The 16,775-nt window shown below is 40.3% G+C and overlaps 1 protein-coding gene across 2 annotated transcripts in view; it reads right to left on the reverse strand.

Moving 5' to 3' along the window:
• The window catches only part of LNPEP (leucyl and cystinyl aminopeptidase), a 56,494-nt gene extending 46,515 nt beyond the window's left edge, over window positions 1-9,979 (reverse strand). Inside the window, exon 1 of one of the 2 annotated variants that reach the window (XM_026672466.2) lies at window positions 9,457-9,979. In XM_026672466.2, the coding sequence (XP_026528251.2) occupies window positions 9,457-9,478 (22 nt within the window). In that variant the 5' untranslated portion in view covers window positions 9,479-9,979. Of the gene's footprint in view, window positions 1-9,182 lie in introns of both variants that reach the window. The other variant, XM_087958136.1, reaches the window with a different exon arrangement.
• Window positions 9,980-16,775: the final 6,796 nt, after the last annotated feature.

A 16,775-nucleotide genomic window follows, 5' to 3' on the forward strand; every position in this document is an offset into this window, starting at 1 on the left:
CAGCCCTTCCTTCCTCATCAACCTCCTCCCATTCTGGTAGAGAAGAATGGACCCTGAGGTCCTGGGGTCTGTGTAAATCAGTGTGATGAGGCAAGGAACTTATAGATTGAGAAGGGAGAAGGGCCTGAACCCTTTCCAAAGGTCGAAGAATTTGCTTGAAGCCTTCAGTCAATCCCTGCCTAAAGGCCAATGAGACAACATCTTGGATATCCCCTGGTCTATGCCCAAAGGTAGAGGCAGAAGGCAGAAGGCCCGCTGCTGTGGGAGTGAAGGTGGCTTCAGGCCTAGATTGAGAAGAGGTTCGAGGCCTGGAGGGAGGGGGAGGAGGATAGGCCCCAGAAGCCTGTTGGAAATAGGGCCCAGATCTGCTGAGATCCTGAGGATCTGATTGTTCTGCAAAAGCCTCAGACGACCAGAATGGAGGATGGAAATGCTCATAGATAACTTCTCCTCCCCTGGGAGGGCTTGGCTGGGGCCCACGGGTATCACCTGAAACATGCTGTAGTTACACTCCCTTCTGTTGAATAGTTCTGTTGAACTGCCTCTCCAGGGCCGCATGTCTGCGCTTCTCTGCCCTCAACTCAGCCTGAGTTGCCTTCTGAGGGGCTAGAGCCTTAGTTCTGATTTTTGCAGCCACCTCCCTCTGGACTGATTGGGTGTGTTGCCTACGTCTTTTTCTCTTATTGGGCTTAAGAGAGTGTTCCACTGGGGGGTGGGGAGCTCTGCCTGAGCCTTATCTTGCTCCATTTGTAGAATAAAGGCTCTTGTGTTAGAAAGAAATTGTTTAGAATTTTTTTATTAAGTCCTTTAGGATATAAAATGGCCCCCGGGCTTACAAAATGGCCTCTCACCTTGTGGTGGAAGGCTTCAATCCAAGATGGCCGCTGACTAGGGGAAACAGGCTCCAAGATCGAAGAATCGCTCCTTAGGCTATAAAGAGCCCCGAGTAAAGTCAGCAAAGGAAAAGGCAGCCGCCGGCCACACGATCAGCTGGCTGACACTGTTATTGGTTTGCCGATCGTTTTTTACAATCGCTCAAACCACAGGCGTGGGGGAGGTTTGCAGACGCTGCCCAACTTGCCTGCACAGCACTCTGGCAACGCTGCTCCCAACGTTGCAGCAGAGAGAGCCCTGCTCTCCTGGAAGAGCAGCTTCCCAGATCCCTGGGAGCTGCTTGAAACGAGGAAAAAAGTACTGAAGATCGCTGGTGATTGCTATCTAACAGAATGCTTTCGGAGACACAGCTACTGACTGAAAGGAACTGAGTCAAAAGCTAGGGTCTCTCCCGGGGGCTGGCTTTTATATCTTAGTACAGACTCGGCTAAATGACGTCATAGGAAGAAGTCAACCCATCCTGGGCTCTCGATGCAGCACGGAGGAGAAATATTTAATTTTGGTGGGATACAAATGCACGTGTACATCACAACATCATCAGAGCACCTACCTATGACAGCTCAAGTCAGAGGTTGTAATTGTAAGAGTTCAACTCACATTTGAGGAAATAAATACACAATCATATTGCATTCCATGCTATTCAATACAGCGAAATCAGGATTTAAGAAGTAATATATACAAATATATGGGGGATATGCATGGCCATGTCACCAGCTTTAGTGGCATACTAAAGTATCTCAACAGGATTTTGGCAAATCAGCTCATTTTAAAAATACTAAGGGGAGAGTGCAGTAATTTTCCATTATAGTATTTTTATACATATCTAAGAAGCTGGTCTCATACCCTCCAACTAGTATAGCACCTTTGGGACTAATAGGAAATTCACTGTGGTTATCAACTGGAAGAGTGGTGTAGTCAGAAGGATTAAATAGCAAGGAAATTGAGATTTTGCCATTAAGCTCAGATTTGTGCAACTAATTTTCAAGATCCAGTTACGCATATTTCTCACTACAAAGATGTCTGATATAATTCTGTTCTGCTATACACAGAAGCATATTATATACACAGATGTATATTAGGGAATAATGATAGACTGCACAGCCATTTGTATTTGGTAATAAATGTTCACTTGGTAATAAATGCCCTCTTATGAAAATGTGGTTTCAGTCTTGGTCATCTTCCTAATGTCACTGCTACTTAGTCAATCCACATTCTACCTAAAGGCACTTGAAAAAGGATACAGTGATAGGGCAGCTACTATGGTGACAAATAAAGTCTCAGACTTTCTCAGTCACTAGATACCATCTAAATCCAATTAGAAAATTATGTACTAGCCCATCATTTATGTAATTACAATTGATAGAGGAAATAGTTAATGGTATAGCAATATGTTCAGATAACATTATCCAGAAAATGTTGCTGTAGTTTAGCGAATTCCAATGGACAACAACGAAGAACAATCCCACCCCAAGTAATGATCTCTTTCAGTCTTAATTGACAAGTTAAATAAGTGGGAAAATGTTGCACAGGTGAAATAAATGATCAGCAGAATTATTTTGGCAAAATTATATCCTAAGTCAGAATTAAATGTGTTTCAAATATAATCTCTCTTTTAATTTGGCAACACACTGGATAAACACACTGAACTATCCTACTTTCTTGCGAGAAAGAGGGAAAAGGCAAGTTGCCTTCCTGCACTTGAACAGTCTTTATTTCAAATGCTAACCGTCAAGCAGTTGTTCACATTGCATCTTTGTTAAAGTATAAAATAGAAAGATCCGCAGGTTAAGGTGCCTAGTATTTTGTCTATTCTGAATCTTTCCTCATCAGTACAATTTAAGATTGTTCACAAAAAGATCTACTTTGTTATCGAACTTCAGAAATTTCAACAAAAGTACAGAAGCTATATATTACAGTAATTGTTCCAAAATAAATTCATTCTGTGTCACAGACAACTTGCAATCTTTTCAGTATACCAGCATTTTTGTTACTCAGATACTTATTTTCCAAATACTTTGAGCCTAATATTTTACCCGAAAAATACTTTCTATAACCAATAAAAGACTGGCATCATCTATACAATTCATATTCCAACAAAAGTTCCAACACAAGATCCATGCACAGACAGATGTAATGAACAGCTGAGATAGCAAATGCCCACCATTCTAACTCTTAAAGATAACAGGAAGGAAATGAGATTCAACAAGCACAGCCCTGAGGTAAATGAAAGTAAGTTCGCATATTTAATTAACTGCAAACTTAACGAACAACTCATATTTTGGTTTCCTTTCACTCACAAGTTTGGATAGAAATCTAACAAATAAATCAGTTGTTACACCATTTTTTCAACACATAATACGGTTCATCCCTTTGAACTTTGCTGGCCAATCAAGCACAGTAATCCCACGGCCATTGAACCAGGTTTTGGTGCTTTTGGCAGTGTGGGCAGGTGCCAAGTCCTGCTGGAAAATGAAGTCAGCATCCCCATAAAGCTCGTCTGCGGAAGGAAGTATGAAGTGCTCCAACATCTCCTGGTAGATGGCTGTGTTGACTCTGGACTTAAAAAAGCACAGTGGACCAACACCAGCAGATGACATGGCTCCCCAAATCAACACAGACTGGAAACTTCATACTGGGCTTCAAGCATCTTGCAGTTTGTGCCTCTCCATTCTTCCGCCAGACTCTGAGACCTTGGTTTCCAAAAGAGATGTAAAAGTTGCTCTCATCAGAAAAGAGGACTTTCGACCACTGAGCAACAGACCAGTTCTGATTTTCTTTAGCCCAGGTAAGACACTTCTGATGTTGTTTATTGTTCAGGAGCGGCTTGACAAGAGGAATACGACATTTGAAGCCCATGTCCAGGATCCATCTGTGTGTGATGGCTCTTGATGCACTGACTCCACCTCAGTCCACTCCTTGTGAAAGTCCCCAACACTTTTGAATGGCCTTTTCCTGACAATCCTCTCCAGGCTGCGGTCATCCTTGCTGCTTGTGCATCTTTTCCTTCCACACTCTTCCCTTCCACATAACTTTCTATTAATGTGCTTTGATACAGCACTTTGGGAACATCCAACTTCTTTTGCAATTACCTTTTGAGGCTTTACTTCCTTATGGAGGTGTCAATGATGATTTTCTGCACAACTTTCAGATCAGTGGTCTTTCCCATTATTGTGATTCCTACTAAACCAGACTGAGAGACCATTTAAAGGCTCAGGAACCCTTTGCAGGTGTTATGGCTTAATTAGCTGATTAGAGTAGGACACTTTGAGCCTAGAATATTGAACCTTTCCACAATATTCTAATTTTCTGAGATTGTGGATTTAGGGTTTTCATGAGCTGTAAGCCATAATCATCTCAATTATGACAAATCACACCTTGAACTATCTTGTTTTGCATGTAATGAGTCTATCTCATATATTAGGTTCACCTTTTAAGTTGCATTACTGAAATAAATGAACATTTGCATGATATTCTAATTTTTTGAGTTTCACCTGTATTAATAAACATTCAGAAATATTTTCTATATCCTATATTTATTCTCTGAAATTATGTGAACATATAGTGAGCAAGGCAGTCCTGGGAGTTCATTTTTGAAACCCATTAATAATATTGCACTCAAAAGTAGCAATCATATCCTGAGTAAGCAGAAGGCAGAAGATCCAATCATCAGCCTCTTGAAACATAGCATTAAAAAATCAATTATGGATAAAAGCTTCTTCAAGACTAACTTTCAGAAAATGCCAAAGGGATCTTTTAAAAAAGCCTAAAAAGAAATCTAGCATGATTTTTAGAAAATATTCCTCCCCCCCACCCCAAAAAAAACCCTGATGCTAAAAGATAAAACAATTTTTTCTTCACCAACTGTTCTTTCTGTGGATCTTTAAATATAGCTCTGTGGGTCCCTAAGCCAACACATATTTACATAGAGGGAAAAAGCCAATTTATAAATAAAGCACTGGTTTTATTTTTACTACAAGCTTCATGGTAAGTGGAGCTTATAAGTTAAAGTGTTTGTCTAGATGCAGTCTAAGAGTTCAGCTTTTACATACATTTTACAAACAAGATTTGAAAATTTAAGTAGGATTATGAATTCCCAGAAGAGCTCTGAAAACAGGCATTTGCCAAATTATAAATCTATTTCCAAGAGCTCAACACAAATATATATTCACGCTAATCGGTTTTTTCATGAGTTTAATTACCATGTTTGTGAAGTGTTTTGATCCACATTTTTGCCATAGGGGGACAAAAGACAAAAAAATACCAGGAACAGAAAAAAATAGTATTCCATAAGAACAAAAGGGTCTTCTCTAAGTACCACAAAATTTGAAACCATCAAATCAGAATAGCAATTTGGCATAACAATTATTTACACAATCTTTCGAATGAAGAGTTTGAATGCTCTGTTTTGATAAATCCGTGCAAGGTCATTTAAGACTGTGAATAGAATAGAATTCTTTATTGGCCAAGACACACAAGGAATTTGTCTTTGGTACAAATGCTCTCAGTGTACATAAAAGAAAAGATACATTCGTCAAGAGTCAAGAATCATAAGGTACAATACTTAATAATAGTCATAGGATACAATATGAGCTTCTTTTTTCTGTATCTTAAAATGAGTTTTATGAAATAAAAGACATATTTAATATATATTGGGCAGCTCCAATATTTTTGAAATGCTAGAAAATATTACTTGCAGAATGTTAATAGATATGGTAGAAACTTTATTTACTAACATTTGTATGCTACCTATTCTTAAAATCTGCCCACTTGTTAACTTTTTGGGGGGTTCAAATGCAAAAGGAGGTTTAACTGCTGATTTGTATTTCAGTTTTCTTCCAGGAACTCAGGGACATATACACTCTTTCCAATATTTCTTTGCACTGAGGTAGACTGGGCTAAGAGTAATTGACCAAGTTACCCAGTAAGTTTCCAGTGCTAAAGTAGACTTGAACCTGGATCTCACCAATCTTAGTCTAGCTCTTTAGCTACTACCCATATTTTAGACTCTACCTTGGCAAATTTATCATGTGTGGACTTCAACTTCCTGAATTCCCCAGCCAGGGAATGCAGGCTGCCTCGGGAATTTTAGTGGTTGAACTCCACACATCTTGAATTTACAAAGGTTGAGTACCACTATTTTATACTGAGTGACTTATGAAAGACACATGTTCTGCTTAGCTATACCTCAATATTTGGGATCTCTCAAATTATCAAGAATTGTAAACTTTTCACAAAATAATAGCCAAAATACTTACTATACAATATAAAATTCAGGTAGTCCTCAACTTACAGCAGTTCATTTAGTGACCATTCAAAGTTACTGCAGCACTGAAAAAAGTGACTTATGACCATTTTTCACATTTATTACTGTTGCAGCATCCCCATGGTCACGTGATCAAAATTTGGATGCTTGGAAACTAGTTTAGAGCAATTTATTCAAATCTTTGGGATATTTTTAATATAGTTTTCATGGCTTCTTCAGAAGTGTAAATAAGGAAAATGGAAAAACAAAGACCATTTGATATTCTTTATCACTTTGATCATATATCTTTGATCTTTTGAATCTCAAGTATACTTGGAATACTGTATTATGTAGTTAGTTCAGGACATCACTCTTTAAAAGGACTAAGGAAAAGCTGAAACAGATTCAGTGTAAAGCTACCAAAATTTTAAGAGCTCTGAAAGGCTAACAAGAAACCATTAAACAACTGGGAACATATCATAGTGAATATAATACCTAAAAGACATTCAAAGGCTATTCTCAGTTGAAAATAAGGACAAAAAGATAACAGGGTGAAATTAAAAGTGAGGCTCATACTGAATATTAGGAAGAATTTCTTGATAATAACACAGATGAATCTGCAGGAACATTACAATCTTTCCCACCCAGGAAATTTCAGATAGGAGTTATATGGCTACCTCTCAGGAATCTGGGGCAAATGATTGGATAAAATGGTCTATAAAATTACTTCCAATCTGTAAACCGCTTAGAGAGGGCTATAAAGCAGTATATAAGTCTAAGTCTAAGTGCTATTGCTATTATAATTCTAGACAAAAGAAAGGATTGCTACTCTGATCTAAGTAGATCAATGTATATGTTGCAAGAATGTTATCTATATAAATGTGCTTATGTAATCCCTGCAATTTTATTTCATGCAAATTCTGATTCTTACCTCAATGTATGCTAAACCCCTTAATCCCAGATAATTTCATTGTTCTTGAATTAACACACACACAATTTTTGCAACAATTACAATAAATGATTTCAAGTTATATGACTCATTAAAAATTATTGCAATGTTTTTCCTCAGGCCCAATGGGTTCACCGAATATATTCACCAAGCAGTAGTGAAAAGGAAGTAACACTGTCCTGGCTGGAAATCAGAACTTACTTGTATCTCAAAGATAAAGAATTTTAAGAGCTAGACATCCTTTACAGTCAACAAATAAAAATATATTTATGGATTACAATTTTATCCAAAGAAGAATAGGCTGTCTTCTATGTCTCCTTTTCTAATTCAAGCACCACTGAAAATCTGGATTTAATTAATCTAATCTTAATGCTTCATATTAAAGATCATTGCACCTTCCTTGAGGTGAGTTCATCAGTATGTCCATGTGGTTTTCTTGGTCTGCCTTTTTTCTTTTCCTGGCATTTTTTTTCCAGACTTCTCAATCTAGTATATAGACTCGGGATTCTCATGAAGATTACCATTCTAAGAAATCAGAGGTGTCAAACTCATGTTGTCATGGCAGCATCACATGATGTATAGGGACTTTTTTCCCCTTCGCTAAACCAGCCATGGGCATGGCCAGCACATGATGCATCTGACCCGCGGGCCGGGAGTTTTATAGTCCTGTAATAGATACTTCACTCAAGCCTACTTAGTTTCTAATCCAGGTGTTTAGCCAACCAACCCTGCTTAGTTTCTAATCCAAGTGATTAGCCAGATGCTGACACCAATTGAAGCTTAAAATCTAGAAACGAGTAAACAAACAAAAATGTATTTAAGGATGCACCTTGCCACAAAAAAGAGAAAAATATGCAACAAACATTAATAACCCAACCAATATTCACTGCTCATTTTAAGGAACAAATAGAGAATACACATATTTTAAACAAATTATTTCACAAATAAATTCTAAATAGGGCAACAGTAGTATTTTTCCTACTTTCTACAATCTTCTGTGATTAGTCAAAACTGAAATTTCTGAAAAATGTCTTAGTAAATTATTGATAAAGGAGAATGTTTGTTGAAATGTGGGGTTCTTGATGCTGAGCTTGATTGTTTTTTACTAGAATACCTCTTCTAGAATTATATTTCTATATGTTTACCAAGATATCTCCTTTATGAACAAAAATTTTGGTTCATTGATTAGCATTAAAAGATATTTCCTTGTAACATTGATTTCAAGATTACTGGGTTTTTTTTCACTCTAAACTGCTGCATTTTGAAATATCAGTTGCATTCTATAATTGAATTATATCTGGTAACTAAATTCTAAATGAAATAACATGGATTGTAATTCCATCATCATTCCTAATCATTATAAAAATTTATGAACTGAATCCCCATGCAATCTTCACTAATCATAAAATAAAATTCAAACCCTTGCACAAAGAATTCAAGCTGTTCTTGCTATTTCTATCGTCATGATAAGCCAAATGAGAATTGCTCTGTTGATATTGCCTAAACAGCAGTAGCCATCATCTTTGAATTGAAACTCCTGCTTGGGAATGGAGAACTTTCTCTTGACCCAGTTTCAAGAGGCAATTCATTTTCCAATCAGCTTCTGGACATCTCCAGTCAGACTCTAGAAAAGCTGAGCTGTAGAACCCAATAAATAAGAAGAAAATATTTAAGAAAAAAAACCCAGTAAGTCAGAAAGAATTTACATCACTTTAGATGCAGTTGGCTCCCAGCCAAAGACAGGTGTTGACAGAGATTCCCTCCTCCCCTCCAGAGGAGGATTTCCCTGCCTTTCAAGTCTCTCCAATTCTAGAGCGCCTGTGAAAGGCTAATACCTGGATACAATTATCAGCATGTGTTCTTTTTACACGGTAGTTCCTTCTCAGAAATTCTTGGCTGTACCCCACAGCCCCAAACACTTTACCGGTCGGGTTTATTCTTCCCGCATCTCAGGAAGCCAAACGAGACCCGTGAAAACTTATTGCGAGACCTGCGAGACCTTTTCGGTAGGCAAAGGGGGAGACGTCCTTCCCCCAAACTTTCCACAGGTCGAGGCTGTCACCACAGGTCGAGGCTGTCACCATATAGCAACCTTACCTTCACGACTTTCTATGGGGATGGGTGGCGGCCACCTTCGCCCCAACACACCTGGAGGAGCGGAGTGGTGTAGGACGACTCCTCGGAGCCGGCTGCTTAAAGGGGCCTTGGGATTTCAGGAAGTTTAGAGCCGAGCCGGGCCGTGGCCCCTCTTGAACGACCGCCTAAGGGCCGGGTCGTTCTGCTGTAACTAGAGGTCCTCCAGCAGCAGCCCGGAGGAGTCGGGTTACCGCTGGCGCGCGGGAAGGCCAGAAAAGGGGCTGCTTTTACTCACCGCTACTGGGGAAGGACTCCATTTTCCTCCTCCTGCGAGGCGAGCCAAAACACGGAAACGGCGGAAAAGACACACGTCCGAAACCAAAACAAACAAAAAGCAGAAGCCGCCGCAGCTCCTCCTCACACCCTGGCCTGCTTCTGCTCCTCCTCCCGCAGCTGCATGTTACCGAGGCGGACGCGGCTGTCGGCCCTTTGCGGTCCTAGGGAGACTTCGTGCAGCCTCCGTCGCCCCTGCCTACAGAATAACAAGCCCTATGACGGGAGCAGGACAGTCTCGGGAGGGAGCACTGGTCCGCTGCTCACTCGGCTCGCTTCCCCTCCCAGCTGAACGGCTCTGGCGGCTCGATGTCGAGGGCAGAGACAGCCCTCAACCATTTTCTGTTTCTCAGCTTCTCCAACCCCTCCCCTGCTTAGGGATGGGCTGTTTAGCGGCCGCCGAGGCCACCTCCTCTCAACGCTTCGGGTCTCGCTTGAGGAGGCCTACGCAAGTGGCTGAATCCAGGAGCGGCTGCGCCTTATCCAGAGACGGATGAACCACGGACCCCCCATTCCACCGTTTGGAGCCCCCGCTGTCTAATAACACGATTGGAATCAAGTCCAACTCAGATCTTAAGTTTTACTTAGAAACGTTTACTTTAATTTCGGGCTCAGGCCCGAAAAGTTTAACATAAACGTGTTTTCCCAGATTCTTTTTCTCTTCCGTGTTTTACGATGTTTGCTGCCTATCCCTTCTTTTTATCCCTTGAATTTAAAGCCAGTAAAATTCTCATCAAGTTGAAACATCTCAGACCAAACAAGAGATGACTGTAAATCATATATAGACAGACAGTAAAAGGATTGCTGCTCCTTGGGTTTTGGCAGTGCTGTGGTGTCTCAAAGCTGTTTAGGGAGTAACATACACCAAGCAAAGTTCCCACCCCCGAAATGTGCATAAATAAACTGTCATCCTGCTTTTTTCATAGTTGCTGAGACACAAGGAAATCTGCCAGGAGAAGAAATCTTTTTTTTAAAAATAATGTCCAGGCTTGCTCTTTGTTTACAGATAAATCTTTTCCTGACATTATTCTTTTTGCAGTTGTAATTTGTTATTAAATTCTAAACTCATGGCACCCAAAATGCTTCAGAAATAGTAATGTGAACTTGTTTAAACTAGCTGTCTAAATTCTCAATTATAGTTCTTATATCCTTGGATATAAAGGATTTGTAGACGTTCACCTTCATCTCTTCTTGTAATTTAAAACATTTTACTATCCTCTTGGAGTTCTAGGAAGCTCAACACCAGTCAAAATGAGGAAATACAATCCAACCATTATTGCAGCAAAAAGTAACTGCCTGAAGAAAGTTAGCACCCACCCTTCTTAGAAGAATGAAAAATTTTAGGAAACATTAAAAAGGCAGAGTATTTCCCCTAAAAGAGAAATAGAAATCTTAAGGGAGACAGAAACTCAGCTCCCTGCATCTTCCTGCCTCCAGCAGATATTTGGTGCCCATTGAGGACTGGGCCAGCCTATCTACAAAAGACCTCAGCTCCAGGGTGATGGATTAAGACATGACCCTCCAGGACATAATAACATTATCAGCAGAGCTCACCACATGGCACAACCAAGCCCCTTCATTACATCAGCCCAAGGTTCAACCAGCCTTAATCTAGGGATGGGTTTCTACTGGTTCTGTCCACCTCTGTAGAACCGGTAGCTCTAAAGAGCAGCAGACATGGAACAGGTTCTATGTCTGCTGATGTTTTTGCCCACCTGCCCACCTGGGCTCTTACCTGACCTTTATTTCCTGATTTTTTCAACTTCAGCTGCCGTGTGAGGCACAGCTGCAGTTAAAAAAGCAGGAAAAAAGGGCTTTTTGAAAGGCTGCTTCTCTGCACGCAGCATGCTGATGACGATTTAGTGCACCGGCAGTGTGCAGGGAATCACATCGTAAATCACCGAACCTCATAAATGACCGAACTGGTAGTTAACCCTGTCGGAATCCACCCCTGCCTTAATCAGACAACCTCAGCTGTGACCCCTGCATAGTCCCCTGGGAGTCTGACAGCCAATAGAATAAATACCCTTGCCACAGGAAGAGGAAGTTCAAGTTCAAAGCCCAGGAGAGGGTATAAATAAAATTACTCTCCACTCCATGTGTTCAGCTGCACCGGGACTTCAAACCCATGTGGTTCATCAATAAACCATATTTCCAATCAGCCTTCATGTTTCCAATGTCTTTCTTTCCACCTGGAACTGAACCCAGATGGATATTTCTTCCAACAGTCAACCTCTGGATGCTTCCTCCCAAAAGGAAGGTCTTTACCAATGCAACAATGTCACAAGATTCCCTGAAGCAAATTCCAGAATAAAGTCTTAACTACCAAATAGCCTCTATATGAATCCTACCAGATGAATTTTGATGACTACATCTAAGTTCCATTGATGTTGCCAGAATAGGTCCACTATGTTCTGTCCTAGGCCTCCCCAAAAATCACTGTTGTGGTTCGCCAGCAGCCTATGCAGACAGCAGCGGAATTGGACAGTGGGGAAGAATGGGGACCAGTCCGGGAGTCTGGGGAGGACTCAGACGAGGGTCCTGCGTCCGATGCAGAGTTGGGGCCAGGATCATCTGGGAGTTTTGTGCTGACTCCGGAGCCTCCAGAGTCGGGCAGCAGTGAGGCAGAGGAACAAGGGAAGCCTGTTCCCAGTGTGCGTGTGCGCAGAGCTGCTAGAAAGCAAGAGCAGCTAAGACAAAAGGGGTGACTCGGGAGTAAGGTTTGGAGGTGATTGCCCCTCCCCTAAGGTATAAAGGAAGTGCAAAGGTAGAGAAACCTTTGCAGGAAGCAAAGTCGTTTGTTCTGTTCAGATTAAACATTAAAGTCTCTGTGGACTTCGTACTTCGGTTGGTTTTTTATAGTTAATTTGGCACTTTAGTTTTTGGCAGCAATTCAAAGGAGATAAAGGTGGATGCTTATCTTGAGGGACTGTTTGGGACTCATTGCGAGCTGGGAATGGACATAATTCCCAGTGTTAAAATAAAACAAGAGTTGTTTGAACTAAGTGTGTGCTTAATTATGGTCCCAGGATGTTTTGGTCAGAACAAGCACTAAGTCAATTCTGAGTCCCAGCAAAAACGTCTTTTATTTTAATTCTGAGTCCCAGCAAAAATGTATTAATGTGAATTTATTTCATTCACAGTTAGCCAACAGCTTGGCAAACAGTCTTGCAAAATGAGCTCAGACCTTTATCAATCCTGGAACGCTGCCCAGTAAATAGTTCCACATTCACTGCTGGCAGGGAAGGGCTGGGTTGTACAGACAAATCTCCACGACGCTGAACCGAACAAATGACTGAACAAGTGAGTTGTTTCCTGCAAAAGCGCCCTTCCCTTTTGCTTTTCTTTTAATCCTGATGGGAGGGGCCATTCATCGTCCACTTGTGGCCTTACTTCCACATCGACCCTGAGTTCTTAATTGTGCCTTCCTTTTGGCAGCTCTGCGCATGTGCTGGCTGGGAACCAGTTCCAGAAGCTCCCCCGCCTCACTATTGTCCAATCTGAAAGGCAGCTGATAACTGCCAGCCTGCCCTAGCCCCATCTTTGCCTCTGATGCAGAGCCCTCATCCAAGCCTTCCTCAGCCTCCAGGAATGGCCCAGGTTCCTTCCCAACCTCCTCACTACTGTCTGACTTTGCTGCCAGCTCTGCCAGCCGCCCGGTGGGCCACAATATAGTATCAATCTGACTCTTTTCTACTCATGTATATGTTTTTGGAAGAGATAATGAGAACTCCAGTGGTCTAGTTATTTGGCTACAATATGTAATTTCTTTTCTTTTGACTAGCTATATTTATTACTGGCAATGAAAAATTCAAAGTACTAAATGATGCTTCCTTGTTATACTTTTTTCTCTAGATCTTTCTGCTTTGCATTTTATGAGCAAATTGAAATTCATTCTAATGAAGTGGCTGTCATAATGGGTGTGGAAAATCACAAAATGCCTAATTACCAAAAAGCAGACTAATGAAGTTATCATTCTCTGGCACCACAAGATGTTCTTTGCTATTTCGGTTTGTTGCTCTTGCTGACACTGATACTGCTCCTTTTTCCATTCTTCCTTCTTGTCTAGATGGACATGGAGCTGCAGCCACCAATTCTCATTTTTTTTCCTAAACCAACAAAATATTCAAAAGAAATTATGCAATGTGGGGATGGACACTATCAGTAGGAATATTTCAAAAAGCATAATATAACGAAATTTGGTGTTGGGGGAGAAACTGGCAAAACAGAAATTTAGTTAAAAAATGTGTCATACCTGGCCAGGGCCTGTCCTGTGGAGAAAAAATATCTAGAAAAAGTTTCCCCTAGGCTTCCCAATAGGAGAGGCAATTAGATTTTCAACTGACATTTCTAAACATTCTAAATCCTCTTTCTTTAGTCATTTGACCAAAAGCAACCAGTATGCAGCCTTCTGAGTGACCATATGCTATACATACTAGCAGATGCAGTATGCAAGCACTCACTCTGATTAGATCTTCTTTATCTATACTGTACATCTCTGCTTCTCACACACAGCACATGCACCATGATTAACCCCCACACACACATAGACAAATGTATTTATAAAATATACATTTATTTTATTAAATATAAGGCCGCTCAAATTAACTTTGGGAAGCATATAGATTCAAAACAGAGACAATACTTAAAACTAGACAATAGCAAACATAACAGAGGAAAACATACATACCTAACAAAAGGAGATATTTCATGCAAGATGAACCCGTGTGACCTATCCTAGAAATTCAGGAATAAACCAGGTCCTCAAAGATCATTTAAAACTATTATGAGTTGGGTCAGTTTGAACATCTGAGGAAATATCATTCCAAATGACAGGCACTCCAAGGAAGAGGCATGTTTCCTGGGTCCTGTCAGACTGCTTAATTTATGCATTCCTTATTGAACCATACTCACATTGTTAAATCTTAAAAGAGTTGGGCAGAAATCAGAGAAAGATCATCCCTCATATAGCCAGCCTCTATATACCATGAGGATTTATAGATTATTCCTGACACCAAGAATTGCACTAAAAAGCTTGTTTCAACCAATGCAACTCATATAAGCAGAAGTATTATGTGGACGTACTAAGTTGTGCTCATAAGTGTTTATGCCATTGTATTTTAGATTAGCTGTAGCTTCCATGTGGTCTTCAAGGACAGCCATGTATAGTGCATGTTGCAGTGTTACATCATTATGAGTTACGTTAAAAATTCATATGTTAAAAAGGGATTCCCAATTCATGAAAGAACACACACATTAATCTGTGAAAAGGCCTTTCTGGCTAGCTGCAATCTGCTCTTCAGAAATGAGAATCTCAGATTGTGCACAAAATATGTATTGCCACCCCATTCAGAATTAATTATGGAGATTCTCCAGCACTGGAAGAATCATGGAAATTGAAGTTTAATACATTTACAGCCCCTAGCTTGAAAAAAGTTGCACTAGTTTGTGGCTAAAGAACAATTTACACTGCCCACAAAAAGGCTGCTATGATTCTGCAATATTACAGTATGTAGTACAATGTTTAGAATAATACGGCAGGCTCATCTCAGACAATACCATTCCTGATTAAGTGAAAATTAAGTATACTGCAACCATATGCCCCATCTTTGACTTGCAGGAAGCACTACTTTATGCCTAAGCTGCGTTATATGTACAGTCACATCATTTCTGTCATCATATTTCATCTAATAACACTCAATGTAATAGTACCTCCATTAAGAAGTAGCAAATGGATTACATAAAGGTCAAGAGGGATTTTAAAATGGTGGAAGAACAGAGAAATGTTTGACATCAAATATTTTAGAAATGTATAACGTAGTGAAATAAGAGTATATAAAGCTTACCTCTTACTGAGTATAAATCATACTTTAAAAATCAGCTGTTACCAAAAGGCAATAAACTGTATTTAATGGTAAAAGATACCAGTGTTATTACTCTGAGGCTAGAATCCTGACTCTGTGTGCTCTTACCAGTAAAGCTACTGAAATCAGAATATTTAATTTACTATATTACAGATTAAGACAGGCTGATTTAAAGTTGCCTGCAACAGCCTGTAGCCATTGCTGCATACAGTACCTATTCATGGGGCTGATAGGTTGTGGATGGCTGCAGACAGGCCGATGCAAACAGCTTTCAAATCCCAACTGTGCGCTGTGTGGAAGTGCACATCCTGCATGCTGATTGGTTGGTTCAATTTCCTGTTTTGTGCTATGCTGTTTGAGTGCCCCCTAGCTAGAACTATATGCAGAAATATACATGAAACACCTATGCAACTGTCCCTGCACAACAGATGCATACATTCCCTGATGTGTAATGTTGGATAAATCTGCTCAATCTTAAAACATGAAAGAAGTAGCAAGTTTTGTCATCTTGTTTGTCATAGAAATCAAGTTCAGAACTGTTTCGCTTAGCCTATTTGGATCTAGATGTATCTATGCCAGTGGTGGGATTCAAAAATTTTTACTACCGGTTCTGTGGGCATGGCTTGGTGGGCGTGGCAGGGGAAGAATACTGCAAAATCACCATTCCCTCCCCACTTCTGGGGAAAGGTTACTGAAAAATCCCATTCCTTCCACACCCCACTAACCTGCTTTCCAGGTCCGTTCTCCTGTGCAGGGCAACAAAAGAAGACCCAGCCAATTAGCTGGGACTCGGGAGGCAGAGAATAGACGGAGGCGGGGCCAGGCAGAGGTGGTATTCCAAACTACTCAAAATTTCTGCTATTGGTTCTCCGAACTACTCAAAATTTCTGCTACCGGTTCTCCAGAACTGGTCAGAACCTGCTGAATACCACCTCTGATTTATGCCTACATTTAACACAAGCCCCAGTTTTCAAAATAATCATAATAAAAGTAATGGGATTTGTCTATCAATTGTGTCCACTCATTTACTCAAAGGTTAAAAATAAAATGCAGCCTAGGCCAAATAAAGTTGCTTTCCCCTGCCCCAAAGCTGTCATTCTCCTCTTTTTTTAAAAAAATTATCCCATGTTGAATAATTATCTGACAAGCATCTGCCACACCAACAGACTAACGGCTGTTGATAAGAAAGACAAAAAAAAAATTGTAAAATGGGCATTTTACAGTATCTGGAGGCAGTAGAATAGGGGGAAAAAAGAACCTGAGAAAAATAACAAAATATAAAGATCTGCAACTAGAAGTGGAACTGTGGAAAAAGAAAGTAAAGATAGTATCAATAGCAATAGGCACTTTGGGTGCAATCCCAAAACACCTGAAGCACCATTTGAACACCACCAGCATTGACAAAATCACTATTAGC

This window comes from Notechis scutatus, chromosome 2 (assembly GCF_049901735.1).
Source record: "Notechis scutatus isolate UNSWTSFEM ecotype Mainland chromosome 2, rNotScu1.2, whole genome shotgun sequence".
In the NCBI taxonomy this organism is placed as follows: Eukaryota; Metazoa; Chordata; class Lepidosauria; order Squamata; family Elapidae; genus Notechis; species Notechis scutatus.